General features: G+C 35.1%; 1 protein-coding gene across 1 annotated transcript; it reads right to left on the bottom strand.

Moving 5' to 3' along the window:
- Window positions 1-259: 259 nt before the first annotated feature.
- DTWD1 (DTW domain containing 1) lies at window positions 260-19,227 on the bottom strand (the record flags this gene model as incomplete). The annotated part of the gene is made up of 6 exons (XM_079699831.1): window positions 19,133-19,227; window positions 18,027-18,103; window positions 14,648-14,966; window positions 10,012-10,155; window positions 7,801-8,050; window positions 260-507 (listed from the first exon to the last, which is right to left on the bottom strand). The coding sequence occupies exons 3-6, from the start codon at window positions 14,909-14,911 to the stop codon at window positions 260-262; spliced, it is 906 nt and encodes a 301-aa protein (XP_079555957.1). The 5' UTR covers window positions 14,912-14,966; window positions 18,027-18,103; window positions 19,133-19,227.
- Between the last annotated feature and the right edge of the window lie 1,507 nt (window positions 19,228-20,734).

A 20,734-nucleotide genomic window follows, 5' to 3' on the forward strand; every position in this document is an offset into this window, starting at 1 on the left:
AAATACAACACATTATTATATTAAAATATGGTAATAAAATTGAGATATGCCAAACTGAATTTTTCGGTCAACACTATCTCTGAAAACTCCCTTAGAAATAACTTCATTTAAAAAAATATGAAGTAAAATAAATAAAACCTTATTTTTTCAAGTGGTCTTACAGATATTATATAGAAATATTTCCTAGGAATAAACAAAGCACAGTTATAATTTTATTGATTTTAGCAAAATAAAATTACATTAAGTGACTTCCTAAAAACTAATGGGTAAGTTTTCTTGTTTCCTTGTCTCCAGGGCATTTGGCATTCTTTACCAACTGGTGCATAAAAGAGTAGAAAAATAAAAGATTATCATATTGTCCTTTGTATTTCTCTTTTAAAATATCAGTATGATAATCTACCAGAAAGTAGTAAATGGCTTCAATTGTGGAAAGGAAGGTATCTGGCTTTCCTTTTTGATGGCGCCAAAAGCAAGTTTTTCTTGTTTTCAACTCAACTTGTAGCAACCCTGCCAAAAACAAATAAGAGAAGTATAAATATTTCCTGTTAACCACAGGGTGTGGTACAATAATAATTTCCCTTAATTACTTTAAGGATTTTCTTTAAATTCCTTCAATCCCAATTCCAAATAGAATATTTTCTCAAATGTATTAAGGTATATACGGAAGCAATACAAAACACAGGATGAAATCTTATCCATGACAGTTATCTATAAGTCTTGGATCTGTAGCAATTGGGTTAAAAGTAGTTAACATTTAAGATGTTCATCTCTTTCTGTCTTCTACTTGCCAGTGTCTTTTTTGACTTTCATCTGTGACAGGACTAAATTCACCAATTTTCAGAAGAGGTTCATTTTCTTGATAAACTGACATTTAAAATATTGTTCTGAAATTTACTGAGACCTGGTAGGCAGGTTAATGGTCCTTAATACTATTAAAACTACTTCTGGATTATCACTTTTTGGCTATATGTTCATGAACAGAGTACCTAGAGCTATTTCATTAGCTGTCACATCTGTGTTTCAGAGACTCCATCTGTGTTTCAGAGACTCAATAAACACAGTGAGCTAATGCCTTGCTCCTGTACATTTAAAGAGGAAATGACTCATGAAATCACACAATAGTACTCTCATCTCTTACAACTCAGATGTCAACATACAAACCCAGAATACTTTTCGTACCTTAGACCAATATTCAGACTCACATTATATTTAGTTTGCAAATACTTTCTAAAAATCGTATTTTATTTTAAAGTGAGAAATAAAAGTGAAGAAGGTAATATCAAAATTGGCCCACTGACCCAGATTAGGAACCTCTGAGTCATCAATGATTTCCTACTATCACGCCTCACTTTAACCTAACAGCTACCTAAGAAATGTGGCAGAGAATGACAAGAAATAAATAATATAAAAACATACCAAGATATTAAGAGATATGAAGGATCAAATATATATCTAATAGGAGTTCTGCGGGAGACAGCAAAGAGAATGGAGGAGAGATAGCATTTAAAGAGATAATGCCTATGACTGTTTCAGAAACTATTTTAAAAAATGCAAAGTCACAGATACATGACATAATGTATCTCAAGGAGGATAAATACAAAGAAATCAGTGCAGAGATCCTTCTTATAGTAGTGTAACTGCAAAAGAGCAAGACTAAAGAGAATATTTTAAAAGTAGCCATTGAGAACAGACAGATCATATACAAAAGAAAGATAATCAAAATGACAGGAGACTTTTTATTAGGAACAATAAAATATTGAAGACTCTGGAATAAAATCTTCAAAGTGCCAAGAGGAAATAACTGGCAACCTAAAATTACCTACCCAGCAGAACTATATATCAAAGAACAAGAGTGAAAAATATTAATAGACAAACAAAAATATGCCAATAAACATATGCCAACTGGAGATCCAATGGAAGGAATTTCTAGATGTATTTCAGATAAAACAGTCTGAGTTATAAGAATGGTGAGCAAAGAAAATGGTAAACATCTATGCAAATCCAAAGAAATGATGCCAGTATTAAAGAAAAACAATAATAATATCTAATTTGTGGCCTGAAAATAAAAGACAGAACAAAAAATAATGAAGAAAATAACAATAACTAGGAGGGGGATTAATCAAGCTTAAGTGTATTAAGGCCTTACAGTGTTCAAAAGGAGAGGTAAAAATATTATTTGACTTCGAATTTTTTTAAGTTACATGTGCATAGTACAATTCCCTAAAAGAACCAAAATAGGAATATTAAAAAATGGAATATGAAAAGTAAAAACTCAATCAATCAAAGAAAAGCCAGGAAAAGAAAAAAATAGTAAAGAGCAAGATAAATAAAAATAAAATTAAGATGATAGAAATAGGTCCAAATAAACCAATACTCACAGCAAATACAAACTGACTAAACCTGCCATTTAAAAGACAATGATTATCAGACTGAAATACAACAGGGATGACCTCCACAAGGCTTCCATTCAATACTGCACTGGAGGTCTTAGTTAACACAGTAATACAAAAATAATAAATTAATTAGATGCACAAGAACTGAAAAGGAAGAAACACATCTGACATACACAGAAAATATTTTTTACATCTATCAACAAATTATTAGAAATACCTTGGGGTAGAGAGGATTCTTAAAAGACACAAAAGTGGTAAACATGAAAGATTGATAAATTCTACACTAAGAATTTCAGTTCCTCAAAAGATAAAGAAATTTAAAAGAGGAGCCACAAACTGCAAGAAGATATTTCAAACATTATTATCTATATTCTAGAATATATAAAGAATTTATACAAATCAATAAGAAAAGAGAAACGAAACACTAGAAAGATGGACATAGATAGTTCATAGAACAGGACATGTGTATGGCCAAATAAGCAAACAAAATGATGCTCAATCCAATTAGTAATTAGACAAAGGCAAATTATCAATACAATGAGATGCCACTTTATACCCACTCTATTGGCAAAAATCAAACATTTGGCAAGACAATGGTAGAAGGGATTATGATCAATGGGAACTCTTACACATTAATTATGGGAGTATAAATTTGTATACCCACACTTTGGAAAACAGGTGGCATTGTCTTGGAAAACTAAACATTCTTATACGTAACAACAGAGCAATTCCACTTCTAGGTACGTTTCCTAGAGGAAGCTTGCACATGTGCAAGAATGTTCATAGTAGCACTGTGTGTAACAGCAGAAACTAGAAATAATTCAGTTGTGTCACCAACAGGAGACTGAGTAAACTGTAGTATATTCACACAATCAGATATTACACAGCAGTGAAAATGAATAAACTATAGCTACAAATTTAGAAACAAAATAGTAAGTTTACAATGTGAGTCCTGAAAACCACATACAGGTCAAAAAAAGCAAAACTAAATAATAATTTAATCTACAAAGAGCAAATCTTTTTTTAATTGAAGTATGCCATACGATATTATATGTTACAAGTGTCCAATATTGTGATTCACAATTTTTAAAGGTTATACTCCATTTATAGTTATTATAAAATATTGGCTATATTCCCTGTGTTTTACAATATATCCTTGTAGCTTATTTTATACTTAATAGTTTGTATCTCTTACTCCCCTACCCCTCTATTGCCCCTCCCCCACTTCCTTCTCCCTGCTGGTAACCATCGGTTTGTCCTCTCTGTGAGTCTGCTTCTCTTTGGTTATATTCACTAGTTTGTTGTATTTTTTAGATTCCCCATATAAGTGATATGATACAGTATTTGTCTTTCCCTGTCTGCCTTATTTCCCTTAGCATAATGCCCTCCAAGTCCATCCATGTCACTGCAAATAGCAAAATTTCGTTCTTTTTTATGGCTGAGTAGTATTCTATTCTGTGTGTATGTTTGTGTGTGTTTATGTGTATATATATATACATACATGCCACATATTCTTTATCCATTCATCTGTTGACGGACACTTGGGTTGCTTCCATATCTTGGCAATTGTAAATAATGCTGCTATGAACACTGGGGTGCATATGTCTTTCAATTAGTGTTTTTAGTTTTTAAAAAATATATATCCAGGAGTGGAATTGCTGGATCATATGGTAGTTCAATTTTTAGTTTTTTGAGAAACCTCCACTGTTTTCCATAGTGGTTGCACCAATTTACATTCCCACTAGCAGTGCACGAGGGTTCCCTTTTCTCCACATCCTCACCAACATTTGTTACTTGTGTTCTTTTTGATGATAGCCATTCTGACAGGTATGAGGTGATATCTCATTGTGGTTTTGATTTGTATTTCCCTAATGATTAGTATCACTTCATGTGTCTGTTGGCCATCTGTATTCCCTTTGGAAAAATGTCTATTCAGTTCTTCTGTCCATTTTTTAATCAGATTATTCGCTTTTGATTCGATGAGCTGTTTATATATGTTGGATATCACTCCCTTATCAGTCATATCGTTTGCAAATATTTTCTATTTAGTAGGTTGTCTTTTCATTTTGTTGATGGTTTCCTCTGTTGTACAAAACCTTATAAGTTTAATTAGGTCCCATTTATTTATTTTTGCTTTTATTTCCTTTGCTTTAGGAGATGGATCCAAAAAAATATTGCTCTGATTTATGTCAAAGAGTGTTCTGCCTATGTTTTCCTTTATTAAAGTATCTGGTCTTACATTTAAGTCTTTAATCCATTTTGAGTTTATTTTTGTATACGGTGTTAGAGGATGTTCTAATTTCATTCTTTTACATGTAGCTCTCCAGTTTCCCCAGCACCACTTATTGAAGTGATGAATGCTAGTTTTAACAATTTTGACGCCTTCTCCAACAAAAAGAAACCATCCTTCCCCACTGCATTCCCCCAAGCCTTTCTATGGTGGATCTTCAAGGATGTTATGCCATTTTTCACTTGAGGGCTTACATTTTATGATTAAATTAGGCACTCAAACTTCAAATGTTTTATTTTGACAGCAGTAAAACATCCACAGCTCTCTGTCTGTAAAGTCTGGCAAAACAGTATGTTACATTGTTAAGGGGATTCTTAATCTCAACATTCATAATAAGATAACAGAAACAAACATTCCAATACACTATATTTGAGGGTTTAAACTGAGGTTTAGAGTTGGTTTGTTCAGCTTAATCCTATCAAACAATAAAACGTTTTAAAACCTAATGGCAATGATTTATAACAAAAAAGGGCTGTTTCTTGTGGAAGTAACTTGGCTTATCTGGAAACTGGTATTTCACATATGTAGAGATTATAAATATGCCAAGCCCTAAATATTTCCTGTGGTGCAATGAGGAGCCAGAAGAGGCAGGGGGTGAAATAGGGCACGCAGAAAAGACTGACTCTAGAAATCCATTTACTACATGATTTTGAAGGATTTAAGAAATCCCTTTTAAAATTCTGATGTAGCACAGAATTGAAATATATGATACTTTCTATGTGATCTGAGAAATAGAAATTTTTTGTACAAATGTGATTTGAAGCCTTAAGCACAATGGCTGAAAACATATTTGAATTGTACCTCAATAGTTCCTTTTACAATTTTTTCAAGTGTTATCACTTATGTTCTTCACTTGACCTTTTCAATTACCATATAAAGTAATTTAAAGAAAAGGCTCAGGAAAATCTTCAAACTGAGGAGTAACTTGCTGCTGTAACCATCCAAGGTAACGTGGCAGGCAGTACTCCAAAGAGCGGGACTTTAGGGTTTCATCTATTAAACATTAGCAACAATGCTGCAAATCTTATGCTTGGTCATCTTTCTCTGTTTCTATCTCTCTCTCATACACACACACACACACACACACACACACACACACACACACACACACACACATTTCTTTGTCTCTATCTCTCTGCCTATCTGTCACACACACATACACCCAAGCACACAGAATTAGAATGACAAAGCAATCTTTCTAACATGTGTGCTGTTTTCAAGAGGTATAAACTATATAAATTAAGTTAGGTAAATCTAACATTGTTGCTCACTTTAGCTTGGGACTAATTATCACAGGATTCCAAAAAGTGTCATAAACTTTCTTTTCTAGAGGATGGATATTTTTAACAATTGCCTGGGAGAAGCTCTCCCAGTTTGAAACTGTTTTGGAAACTGCCTAATACCAAATGGGTAGCTCTTTTGCTTTCTAAACATACATGGTACACAAATAAAGCCATCAAAGAGCTAGAAATAAACCTAAAGTTTTTAGAGAAACTACTGAGAAAGACCGAAGAACTGAGTAAGGTGCAAGGGAACAAGACAAGTAACGTTCTTCATATTACTAGTTGTGTTATTGGGCAAGTAAAGCAACTTTTTTAAACCATTATTATTAGACACTAAGCTTTTCACTCTAAGAGAAAAAGATACAAACATAAAACAAAAGAAAGTAATGTTAAATCTGAATTGGAACTATCCATGTGAACTCATAATATATATCTATTTATTTCTTTTGGCTCTGTCCAGTGAAGCAATGACATCCAAGCAGTAATAAATTTACCAGATCTTGGTTTCTAATACCATTCCCCACTAAAAGAACCACAGCTCCCTCAAGTAATTAATTCTAGGTCTGGGGCAGGAAAAAAGTACAAGTGAACTTGGGACATCCTGTTGTAACAGAAAGACTAATGAGGCCATGCCACGAAGGACTTGAAGGGCTCCCAATAGCAAAATTTTAGACAATCTGGGCATCAAAAAGAATACAATCATGATACATTATAATACACTGAATTAAAAGGAAATCCATAAGACCACAGTGATCTCAAAAAGGGGTTGGGAGACAGAGAGAAAAAAAGAAGAGAGGGAAAAAAGAAAAGCTCTTCTTCACATAAGAATGCCAGCTAACAAATGTAGAAGAAATAATAATATTAAAATTTCATCATTTTGTAATCCTTAATGTAATTACTGATTTAGGCAACAGTCATCAATAAATACTAAAACCACTCAGTAAAAAGCAGTTGGGAAATAGTTCACCGTCTTAAAGCATCACCCCACAGACTACTACTAATTTCAATGAAGAAAATAACCTTTATAATGGAGAAATTTGGCAATCACCACTTTAATCAAGGAATTAAAGTTATCAGCAGTAATGGAACAACTTACATTATATCCTCCTGATCTGATGTATACAGCCTGAGCTATGAATAGGGTAACCATATAATTAATCAGCCAAACAGCTTCATTTCCGAGAGTGAAAGGGGATGCTATTAATAATTATATCAAAACAATAGATATAAACTGGAATTGTCATGGACAACCCTGTATTTATCCTTATCTGAAGTATCCTTGCAAAAATATTTAAACTGAATCTAATATTGAAACATTCAGACAATTGATCTATCCTCTTCACACAAGTCTAAGTCATGAAAAACAAAAACAGGGGACTGTTCTACATTAAAAGAGACTAAAGAGACATAATAACCAAATGCAATTTGAGTTTACATGCTGCATCAGAGGAAAAGAGCTACAACTGATATTTTGGCGTTAATTAGGGAAATATGAATATGGACTGCATATTAGATATCACAGAACTTTTGTTAATTTTCTTAGTGATAATGGTATAGTGATTATGCAATTATTCTTAAAAGTTGTACACTTAGGTATTTAAGGGTGATGTATTGCAAAGCCTGCAACTTACTTTCAAATAGTTCAACCAAAAACATATATGATATCTAAGTACACAAACATACATATAATAGAGGAGGAAAAATAAAGCAAATGTGGCAAAATGTATGTGTATTCAATGCAACTCTTCTTGCAATATATCTGTAGGTTTGAAGTTCTTTGAAATGAAAGTTGGGGGACGGAACAATCAAAAACATGCAACATTTTTTTTCTTACCTTGCAGTCTCTCATCAGTGACTATTTTGTTTGTTTGGTTCCAGGTGCTATCTATGAATACAATTTTTTTCAGTGTTGTGTCTTTGCGCTTGCTGTCATTCAAATCCTGTTCTTCAGTTTTCTTGCGTTTAATGAATGGCTTGTCAAGGTCATCATTTTTGCCTCCAACATTATTTTGAATCTTTTCTTGGAGATGAAAAGAAATTTCTTTTACTGAAACAGACTTAGGTCCAGGAAAAACAAGTGCAACCTAAAGCAAAGAAGCTTAAGTTAGTAGTGTGCTATTATGATCTTCAAAATTAATAAATTCAGACTTAAAACTTTAAGAGGAAAAAATACGTTGAGTATCTGAGAAACAAGCATTAGTTTCTATTATATGTGCCTCTTTAATATATATGGTAAAGATTTTGGCTCTTCCCTAGTAATTTATAATCATAATATACTACCTAGAATTATTTCTGTACTTCAAAATAAGTTATTCACCTATTGAGAGAAGCTCAGTTAATTGTACCTTAAATCAAAAAACTAAAATCTATAATATTTCATAAGATAAAAGGCAAAGTATGGGGTACTTTGTAAAAGAACCATTGAAAAGTGCTCAATAAGTAAATACCATTTTCACCTATATAATAAGCAACGATAAAACAAATGATACAGCCAATGCTGGTGAGGAAATGGTGTAATAGGCCTTTACAGCCATTACTGACATCAGGTTTAAATAGTATAACTCTTTTTGAAAGCAATTTGGCAATTTAAGTCAAGAGTCTTGAAATGTTCATACCCTTTGGTCAAATAATTTCACATATGGGAATTTATCTTAATAAAATAATTCTAAACACACACATACTCACAATACCCAGAATATTTGTTAAAGTATATTTATTACAGTGAAAAACTAAAACTAAAGAAATCTAACTTTCAAGGAATAATTCAGTAAATTATGGCACCTCCTTTCTTTCAGCATGTTTTTACTGAGACCTTATATACTGTAGTATATATCCAAAGTATAAAAACTCCTGCCACAAAGCAGGCACCCAGTAAATATCTGTTAAATGAACAAATGTTGATAGAATCACAGATGTTATCCTCCATACGTTTCTCTATTTCCCAAGTTTTCTTGAGTGAATATGTATCATTTTTAATATGAAATAATAAATATTAAAATAAACTTTAAAATCTTGAATTTATAAACTTCGACATTATAAAAGTTTTTCAGACATTCACGATGCATGCCTACATTTCCCCCATACCCAATAAGCAAAGTCCAGGGCTTTTCAGTTTTCTTGGACTATAAGCATGTCACATCTTTTTATATTACCTAGCACTGTGTTCTATTTAACTGACATAGATGATAACCTAGCTGACCAGAGAAGGAAATACAAATATATTCCTAGATCCGAAACTCATATATTATTTACAAACACAACTTTCTATAAACTCAACCAAAAAATATAAATATATTGATAGGAAAGGAAAAACTTACCAAGTTCTTTCTTGAACAAATGAATATATTTTTAGTTTTGCTTCTAAATTAACCATACCAACAAATGTTCCCCCAAGAGACTTAAAAGGGTTTATGTGCTTCTTTCAGAAGTATTCAGGCCCTAGTTTTTTGAGATCTATTGCAACAACACTTTTCAACAAGACCAGTTGTCACTAACGTGACCATTTCAACTATGTGAAAACCAATTAAGAATCTAGAAATGAGCAAGAAAGGCCTCTGAGTAGTCAAAAGAAATATTACAAAGGCCACGTACTAATGCTCTTAATTTAGAGAGAATTTCTAAAAATCCTTCTACCTTAGTCTGTCCCTTCATCTTCTGGAGAAATTCCAACAACATTTGTAATCTGGTTTCTCAGTTTGTATCAAATTAGACTATCTATGTGTAGTATAGGCAGGAAAATGGAGACGGGAGAAAAGTAAAAGCAGGCCTAGTAGTACTGGCAAAGAGTAAAAACCTGAAGAAATAATGCAGACAAACAATAAAAAGTAGAAAGACAGACTTAAAAAAGCTCAACACCTAGGATCATTTGATCTTTGAAGACAATGATGAAGTAAACTGTGCATTGTTTAGTGCTATATAAGATTTAACCCTAGATCACTAAACAAAATATTAAATTATGTTCAAGTAAGTTCAGAAAGGCAATGGGGTTTAAAATTCATTTTTTGATTCAATGTGAAAAGTTGTAAAAAAAAAATAAGCTGCCTACTTCATGGTCCTTTTCTTCATATTCTGGAATACAAGGATATGTATAAATATTCACAAATTCAGGTGCTAAGAGTTTTGCATGTATAGCAGTGCTTTTGCCATCTGTTTCATTTGGATGTTTAATGATGTCAATCTTCAATGGAAGCTAAAATTTAAAGAAAAAAGACAAATGAACAAAACAAATATAAAAATTCTAATTTTTACGTTAACAAAAATTGTCTTTAAAGCTTAAATAGCAAGCTCACACTAAGATCCCATAAATACACTTATGGATTGAAAAGTCATACTTTTCTAGAACAAATACTAAGAATGGTAACAGTCATAAAGGAAACACAAATTTATTCCTCAATATTGTTAATCATGTACTAGAACAACTATTTTCAATTCATTTAACATAGAATCTTCTCTTATAGCAATGTTCCAATGTCACTTTCATTTAAATCACATTGGCACTGAGTCATATTCTTTGCATTTCAATATCTGTGCCAAGAACATTTTTTATAATTCCTATAAACTTTTAGGTCTATTAATTTTACAATATATTAAAAGGAAACATAAGTTTGGACAAAAGCTTTAGATCTAAAACTCAAGCTAAAATTTTGTTCCTTAAACATCATCTGAGGTCAAAGGTATTATCTTTTATTTTAACATCATGATTCTCAGCATAATTAACAGCACAAGTGAAATTAATTATTAACTGGAAAAAACAGTAACAGAATGGTTCTAGGAGGTACACTCTTTATATAAGAAATAACTCTCTTCAAAATCATTTTGCCTATTTTCCTTAAGGTTTCATTATTTAATTACTATGAACTATGTCCTGTCTCTATGCAAAAATAATATTATCTGCAAATTTCTTGAGTTAGATTTTTCTATTATTTCACTGACTTGTTTGGTTTAGTTTTCTGTATAATGCTTGTACAAGTCCTGCATTCAGCCATGATTATGAAAATAAAAGACAAGTCATATCTCCCCCATTATATATATGAAACTCTCTGAGATGGATTCTTCGCTGTAGAGTTCAAATGACTTATTTGTTATGATAAGCACTCTTCCAGCTCCCATCCCATACTAAAAGGCAAGAATCTAGGCATTTACCCTGAGGCACATAGCTATTTTACCCTGGTTACAAAATAGTTACAAAACTATTTTTCTTGTTTTTTAAAACAGCTTTATTAAAGAGATAAAATTGATACAATAAACTAAACATATTTAAAGTGTACAATCTAATGAGTTTTAACATGTTACACCTTTGCACTCATCACCACAATGAAGATAATGAACAAATCCATCACCCCCAAAAGTCTTCCTGTGCCTCCCTCCTTCCCCTTTTCCCCATCAACTACCACCCACAGTCCTTAGACAACCGTTATTCTGCTACCACTATAGGTTATTTTGTATTTTCTAGAATTTTGTATAAATGAAATCATAAAGTACGTACTCTTTTCATCTGGTTTCTTTCGCTTAGAATAATTATTGTGAGATTCATCCATGCTGTGTGTATCATTAACTCCAGAACTATTTTTTAAAGGGGCAGTTGCTGTATGCTACTAGATGATCCCAACCGTACATAGTTTATCTTTCAGGATGATTATATGGAAAGAGGACAGTATATACCCTAGAAGGGCCATAAATATCCCAAATAGTTTTCAATCTAGGGTTTCAAACCCCATGTCTCCTACCCTCCCACTTAGGCCTAGTGATCATTTATAAGTTGGAGCCAATTGCTTCAAATCATCAAACCAACTTCTAGCTATAGAAAATTTGCCACTTAAGTAGGCAGTTCACAAACGATTTTACATCAGTCTACCTCTGGCTGAACTCTACATCAGACGTTCCTCATGAAGCTCAGTCCCAGCTGATACTACATTCCCTTTCCCCAGGGTCTCTCAGTACCAGCGCAGCATTATCTTAGCCCAGGTAAGGTAGGAAAGAGGAAAGGAGAAAAAGAAAGCAGGTCATGACAAAGTATTCTAATACTAATGAAATTGACTTTCTAATACGGCTGATGAGTAGAGCTGAAAATTCCAAAGGTAATCACCAACATTTCTGATCAGCTGGCTATCTCTGAAGGATATCATTTAAATCAAAAATGCAGGACTGGGGGCTTCCCTGGTGGCGCAGTGGTTGAGAGTCCGCCTGCCGATGCAGGGGACATGGGTTCGCGCCCCGGTCCGGGAGGATCCCACATGCCGCGGAGCGGCTAGGCCCGTGAGCCATGGCCACTGAGCCTGCGCGTCCGGAGCCTGTGCTCCGCAACGGGAGAGGCCACAGCAGTGAGAGGCCTGCATACCGCAAAAAAAAAAAAAAAAAAAAAAAAAAAAAAAAATGCAGGACTGAATGTTATTAATGTATTTTACAAATTATGAACCTAGCTATTATGGACTAACATTTACAAGTATAAAACAATTATACCAAATTTGTGCTCAAGAATTATTCCTGGGTGCCAGTCCAGGTATATTTAGTTCCCCCTGAGTAAGCCTGAGAATTATACGATAAAACAAAAGCCCAGACACGGGTCATATCATGAAAATAGGTAAATATATGTTTGTGCTCTAGTTCACACATTTTAAGGGAAGACACATCTTAAATGATGACAGGGTGCAGAGTAATACCACTAGAGTTGACCAGACTGAGTTCAAGTAGAAATGTTGTTTTCAAACGTTTAAAGATCAATCTGTTCTCTAACATCTATGTTTCCTATAAGAGATTTACCACAAATCTTTCTGCCCAAATTTATCAAAATGCCATTAGCAGAAAAACCTAAGCCTTTTTCCATGTGATTATCAACTTTCCCAAAGACAGTCATTTCAATTCTAGGACTCTAATAGAGCCGAAACTTTCTTTTATCTTATGATTTTTTTTCTCCTTTTTTTAAAAAAAACCAAGAGCACCTTTTACCTTTGCTTATGCATTTGTCACGACATTAAAAAAAATTATACTCTGCATTAAAAAGATACATATTTATGAATTTAATCCCTAGACTAAAATTTATAGCTTGGGAGGTACTTACTCATTATGTAGTCACCTTCCCTTCCCAAGCAGGCTATCTAAAAGCAAATGCTAAACAATTTGTAAAAATAAAAATAAAGTAGAAATTAGAAAGAAAATTTTGTAGAGTTTTTATTACTACTAATAGTAATAGTATTTTAGTATTTATATTAACATATAAAATTTTATTTCTGGCAATTAAAATAAAATAGTTCAGAAAACTCTGCACCGTCCAGTAGGCCATTTAGAGTTGATCAAACTCTTGGCATAGTGTTTTGAGTCATTTTGATTAAACAGTGGACATTAGACCACTGATTTGAAAAATAATCCTCAATTATTAAATTCCTATGAAAACATTAGCTCTGCCAATATATTATTAACTTTTATTATTCTGATCTTCAATCCTTTTGAATAAAATATATCTTAAGATAAAACTTTTAATGGGATATTTTCTATATGTGGCTATGGCATAAATAGAAGATGAAATGATTCTGTGTATACCTCCAAAACTATATTTCAAAATGTAATATTCTTATAAGATAATGGCAACTTAAAAAGAATTATTGTCCTCAGGCTCTCAGTTTTTCTGAGGTAACTGTGAAGCTGACTGGATTCCATTCTTACTTATTCTTGGCCAGTAAACTTTCCAATAGCCTATAAGAGTGATCTGAGACCCCTAAGCAGGCCATGGACTTGCCAAGGTGCCATGTAGGCTAAACTACAATTCAAGTAACAAAATATGAGTGTTAAAGTATTTTTCTTACTTGAAAATTTAAATGAACCTTAAAATCACCACATTAAATATCTTTAAATATAGTTACAACTTATTTTCTTACTGGCAAGTTCTAATGAGTCCATGTGTAGATTTGGTCTCTTTAAAGTCCTAACAGGCAGCAGTCAAATTTCATACACTACTTGATTTACTCCTAAAGTTCGGGTCACTGTTAGGCAAGTTAACATACACATAATAAATTTTTTGATTACATAGACATGATGGTCTACAGACCTTTTATCTACTCAAAAATAGTCTTGGTAAGCAACAAGTATAAGGTGAGCAATCGATTCAAATTAATTTTTTAAATCTGGCTTTAAATCACAACAATTGTAACACAGCCCAATGAGTAGGTCTTAGTCTTTCAATTTTAGTTTTTAGTTTTGGTCACTGACATGTGCTCCATCTCCACGTACAGGATGGGGCTAAACTCATGATTTTGCCTAAGCAAAAATCAACCCTAGTTCCTTCAGGATATGTTTTCTCAAAGGGCAGTCCAAGGCCCTTGAAGTAGTTTTTGAGGCTCCTTCATGTAGTCTGTAAACTTGTCTCTTGTAGTATTCAAGTTTATACCACGTTTTATTCTATGTAGTAAATGAATTATAATCATTAATTTTAAAAAGTAACTGATTTCATTAAAAACAAGAGCATTCATCTCAGATGCAAGTGTTTTGGCAATGTGTGCCTTTTTTTCTAGAGACGAGGAAAAAAAATATAGGTTTACCAATCTACAGGATTAAACTTTCTATTAATAAAATTCATTTTCATAATAATATCAATTATCAAGCTTATCAGTTATATTAGAGTAGGTATATATGAGACATGTTTTTAAAATCTATTTTCCTACTTCCAAACAATTAAATTTCTCACCAACCTTCACACGTGGTATCTGTTCAATAGGTACATTCTCAACTGGGACGTAACATGTATAGCAGTAGAACATTCTTGAACCACCACACTTGAGACATTTTGATCTTCCATTTTGCTGAGCTTTTTGAAGAACTTCTTGAGATGCTAAGCATAAGTTTTGAAGAGGATATTCTGAAGCTATGGATGTAGTTTGTGACTGTTGTATTTCCACAAATTTTGAATTATCTTCTCCCCTTTCTTTGAGAAATATAGGTGTATTGAGAGACATTTTTCATTCAAACCAAAGTTTAACTTTTATTTCTAAAACACATATCATAGATGCACTGAAAAAAAAAGTGGGGGGCAAAATAAAAAACAGAAAACATTTTACTCACTGTTTCTACCAAAAAAATTACTCAATTTAATTCACAACTGTGTGCTGTTTTTAGTATTTATTAACAAACGTTAATAAGTTTTTTAAACCACTAAATTAGCATGCTTTAAAATACAAAATTAAAAAGCAATAAATTCAAAACAATAAATTACCCTTTTAAGCTATTCCCTCCATAAAAATAGGAAGGCTCTTGCCTAGAAAAATTATTTCAAATATAAAGTTTAGGTATGAACGATCTATTTTTCAGTGACTATTTTTGTTCCAGAAACAGTAATTTTGTTTAATATTAGGAATGTAATGTTTTAGTGTTAGTATCAACCAGGAGAGTATTCAACCCTGTAAGCTCTGACTTTCAATTAATATTACGTGATATCAGATCTCAGTCTGAACGCTAATGAAAATCCAAGGTTCCAGTGAAATCAGTAAAATTTAGTTGGTTATGTTCTAAAAGATGTAGTCTTCTCCAACATAAATTAAAACACATAAAAATATAACTAAACATCCATTAAAATGAGAGGCATTCATTACCAATTATAACTTGTAAAATATCCCGAAAGGTGAAATACATGACTATATATAAAGATATATGCATATATATAAAGATTAAAGTGTAATCTCATAAATGTTAGAATTTTACAGAGTAACATCAATGTTCACCCACTCTAAGAATTCACACTGGTTTTCAAAAATATATACCATTCAGATTCTTCAGTTCTAGAGGTAAAATAGTAATTTTCCCACTTAAATATTTCCTTCAAAAAAGGATGATGGTTGCCAAAACTGCTATTCAAATATTTTGTAAGCACAATATACTTCGAGGGAGAAAAGAGACTGGGGCCCGTTTGATTTGATATGCATTCCAAAGCTGTAAAATGGTTCTCATATTCTAAAGCCTTATGGCATTGTGGTGTTTAACTATGAGACTCCAGGCACTTTGAGTACAAACACTGACAGGAGAAACGCTGTGACTGCAACAGAAAACTTTCTGTGCTCTCCCAAATAGAAAGTGAACAGAGTCCAGTGGAACATAATATACAACATAATTTACTAACAAGAAGTTAGTGATACTAATTTAATTAGTCATCAGGAGCTTTTTATAGATTGTAAATCCCAGGGAGCTTGAGACCCAAATAAAGAAGTACAAAGAAAAAAAGATGCTAGTCATTGAAGGAAAAGTAAAATATACTTGCCAAACTTACCCAAGGGGAAAGCCAAAATACAATAAATATTTTTGACGTGTACTGATTAGGTACAGGTTCACATTTTGGGTGGCTCAGAGAAAGTGATATTTGAAAATGATGATCCAATCCCTTCTTCTTGCCTCACAAATGGAAAACATTATCTGACCTCCACTCCAAATCATCTACCTAAAAATGGCTTTTATCTTTGTCAGTATGCCCTCAATGACTGAGAAAGTGCAGGACATTAAGCTGCCACCTTTTCTTGAGGCTCAGATCCTTTTAACATTGCATGACAGTCTTCGACCTTATCTCTAGGAAAATGTACTTACAGACACAATATTTTGCACGCAATTTCAGGTGGTTTGCAGATTTCTAGAGTCCATCTACAAATCTGGGTAAAGAAATTTTGCCTAAGATCAAAAATTCATTCTAAGGACAGGAGCAGCCTTAAAAGACTGGGAAGAGATCCTATTAGTCTCCAGAAATCGGAGCTACAAACCCTTTGTTGGCCAAAAAAAGGTCAACTCTCACAAGCCAACAGAGGTCTCATCACCACACTTAGGAAGTTAATTGGTACCTAAATCCTCTTGGTTTGGGTTGTTCTGGTGTTGTCTGAGGTTCTTAAAAACATTTTTAGGCTAAGTCTTGAGTTATCCAGGTCATGGGCTCAACCTAAAAAAGAAATTGGAGTGGTCTAATTCAACCTGACTCCATTTCTCTGGATATTCCAGTAGCTATGTAGGGGTTTGCATGTGCTGCCATACCAGGCCTACTGGGGAAGTATGCAGTCCCCAAGGGTGTCGTGAAAGTCAATGTGGTTGCCTGACATTCAATGAAATACTGCTGGTGAGTTTTTCTAGAGCCCCAAAGTGCACTCCTCCTGAGATGCCTCAGAAATATCCCCCTGGGCTTCCCTGGTGGCACAGTCGTTGAGAGTCCGCCTGCCGATGCAGGGGACACGGGTTCGTGCCCCGGTCCGGGAGGATCCCACATGCCGCGGAGCGGCTGGGCCCGTGAGCCATGGCCGCTGAGCCTGTGGGTCCAGAGCCTGTGCTCCGCAACGGGAGAGGCCACAACAGTGAGAGGCCCGCGTACCGCAAAAAAAAAAAAAAAAAAAAAAAAAAGAAATATCCCTCTATATTTCACTTGGACTTCCATCCATATAACTAAATGAGTATCAGCAAAGCCTTATATAAAATGTCCTTCCTCTACAAAAATCAGACAACACAAAATACCTTCAGACAGTGAAAGGGAAATGCCGATGGCTCCCCGCCTTGCCCTGCCTACACACTCTCACCTATGGCTGAGGTGGCTACACAGAAGAGGCGGGCAGTTCCACGTTAGGGGTGGCTCCCTCCAAAGGTCTCTAAAACCATACGACCAGGATATCTCTCTTGACCTAATCAACAGCCTGTCTCTAATATGTACAAATCATTTGTTGCAAACATGATGATTCAAAACTTTCAAAACATACTTGTTAACATAAATATGTGTGGGAAATACAAGTGAAGTGGTGGGGGTTACTGAGAAAACATAAAAAAACTTTATTCCTAAGAAATTAACAAATATTTTTACCTTGATGGTTCACCCATCATTCTGCAACCTGGGTTGAAAACAAATTAATTTTTTCTCCTTCTACCGTCTTTACCCCCCAACTTAATTACTCAATCAAGTTGAATCAATTCTACCTTGCACATAATCCTCTATTTTTAGTCTCAAAGTCAGGATTCTAGATGGCCCATGGCAATCTCTTACACCTCTTTACTTTCATGCACTTATTACTAGTTTCACATACTTAACTGGAAAAATGTACTTTAATTTGGAGTTACCTTTTAGTGAAACTATCCCTCCTAGCAGTCACCTCTCCAACAGCAGAATTCTTTACGGATCTGTCCTATTCCTGTGTCTTAGGGCAGCATGAGGAATTCAACAAATACTTGTTAACTAAATCAAAACCATTCTGAAAAAGAAGTATCCACTATGCACCTGCTACTGAAGTATCTGACAAACCTTTATGGGCCATCTGCAGCATGGCAGAATTAGCAGCCTGGCAGATTTTTTTTGTTTTTCTAAAATAAAAATGGAAAAGGCTCCTAGCTACAAGTTGACTCACTTCCCAATGGAACATTATATAAAACTCCCCTATTCTGTACTTTGGACCAATTCAGTACTAGATAAAACCTACTTCAATTTTTTCTCCCCTATTTTAAAGAACCTGGTCACATATGTACAGGTCCAACATCCATGTTTAAAAACCCAAGGTACCAACTTTTTCATACAGGTTAACAGCACCCTCCACACACACCACCCAACATGTGGTAGACAGACCATCTTGCCTTAGTTTTTCATGGTACATTGGGGTTCCGACAGAAGTAATTCTTAAAATATTGTGGTTTTGAGTCAAGCAGCGATTTTATCATCCAACTTCGTGGAATTGGCAGCTTGCAATGTTAGTATACTTCCTGACTTATCCTACATTCCCCCCAAATAATTCAGACATAAGGAACAGTCTCTTTGCTTATTATGTAATCATAACCTTAATATTTTAAATACATTGCATGGCACACTATGTCTGTACTAAGTTTCTCCTTCCCTGATAACCAATGCCCCAAAACCACTCTAAACACTAAAAAATAAAGAATAGGGTTCCTAGGGGACTAACTTTGCCTGGACAGACTTCTCTTGGGGTGGAATGCACTGAAAACAAATTTTTTTAAGGGAAAATTTGGACACCCTTTTCCCAGAGGGCCCGAAAGATCTTAATGCAAGCGCCCGCGCAGAAACCAGGTCCCCGCTCACAAAGCGACACCCGGCACGACCTCCGGCAGGGCCCGGCCAAGGAGCGTCCACTCCCGCAGCTGCCGGGCTCCGGCCAGACGGCTGGTCCCCACAGAGGCGCGGAGACCCAAACGAGGGATCTCGGTGGGAATCACACCTGCACAACCCGCGGATCCTCGCACGGCTCCACGCGTCTTCCGCTCCGCCCAGGACCGCTGCGCGCGCCCGGCCCTTGTCCCGCCGGGCGCGGCGGAGCGCTTTCCGGGCGACACCGGAGGGAGGAGCCCAGCCGTTGCTAAGGCCGTTGCTAGGACCTGGCTTAGCGCGGGCCCCTCTGGCAAAGGTAATGGGCTGGGAGGACCGCGGTACGGGGTTAGACGGAAAGTCCCGCCTCAGCGTCTCCAGTGGTCGGTGGTGTCGCCCTTTTCCGGAGAGACGGGATGGAAGACCAGGACCCCGCTCCGTGAGACTGACCCGGACCACTAAAGTGGGACGCGGTTCTCGAAACAAACTGTCAAGGTGCAGTTGCAGTGAGTTGTGAAAAATGCAGTTCCTACAGAACACTTCCCCATTTACCAATTCCCAAAATATTTTAGTCGTGAGAACTTTGTTCTATTACTTTTTTTAAGGCTATGTCAAGAGAAGTATTTCGTGTGCTGCATAGTAATGAAAGCTGTTAGAAAAATTATATTTTGATAATTTGGTTTGCTTTAATACTACACACTCGTGTAGAGTTGGGACTGCTTTGTGCACTTTTCCAGTTTGAAATTAAGTGTAATATGTGGATGGATTATTAAACCATTTTTCCTTGCCCCACCTCAAAGAAAATCCAAACAAAAGGAATGCATGTTGACAATTGTGAGATTTAGAAACACAGTGACCGGATATTGAGCAATGGATTTATTAAATACTCTGAATTTAGCAAGTGAGAGATAAAAGACAGAACCTTACCCTAGAGGACCTTACATATCAAGTTAAGCGTGGGTAGTACAGAAAATACAATATGACTAATAAATTATAGGAATTTCAAAAGAGCTCAGAGTGGTCAATGAAGTTTTATTGGCTCATCTTGAGTAAAGCCTTGAAGAATGATTATGGTTTAGGGCAGTGTTATTCAAAGGGATGGTGTGGTCCATCCATTGGTGGAGGTCCCATTTGTAAGCAAGGAAATCTATTTAGTCACAACTACACTTTTTAAAAAATGAAATGGTCTAGTGTGGAAATATCAGTGCATGGCACTTGGTAAAGTTACGTTTTGCTTTATGGAGTTTTAAATTATGTATGTATGTGTGCATTAGGTCATGTTTATAAAATGGATTTCTCATTGTGTGTTTCTCTTAAAGTTTGAAAGCCACTGCTTTGGGGGAAAGAAAAGTAGCAATAGCAAAGTCTCCAAGCCAATAATAAATAATTTACACCTTGGGCTTCCCTGGTGGCGCAGTGGTTGGGGGTCCGCCTGCCGATGCAGGGGACATGGGTTCGTGCCCCGGTCCGGGAGGATCCCACATGCCGCGGAGTGGCTGGGCCCGTGAGCCATGGCTGCTGGGCCTGCGCGTCCAGAGCCTGTGCTCCGCAATGGGGGAGGCCACAACAGTGAGAGGCCCGCGTACTGCAAAATAATAATAATAATAATAATAATAATAATTCACATCTTCATCTTTTTTTCCTTTTTTTTTTAAATTAATGAATTAATGAATTTATTTTTGGCTATGTTGGGTCTTCGTTTCTGTGCGAGGGCTTTCTCTAGTTGCAGCAAAAG

The sequence above is a fragment of the Hyperoodon ampullatus genome, assembly GCF_949752795.1.
Source record: "Hyperoodon ampullatus genome assembly, chromosome: 3".
Taxonomy (NCBI): Eukaryota; Metazoa; Chordata; class Mammalia; order Artiodactyla; family Ziphiidae; genus Hyperoodon; species Hyperoodon ampullatus.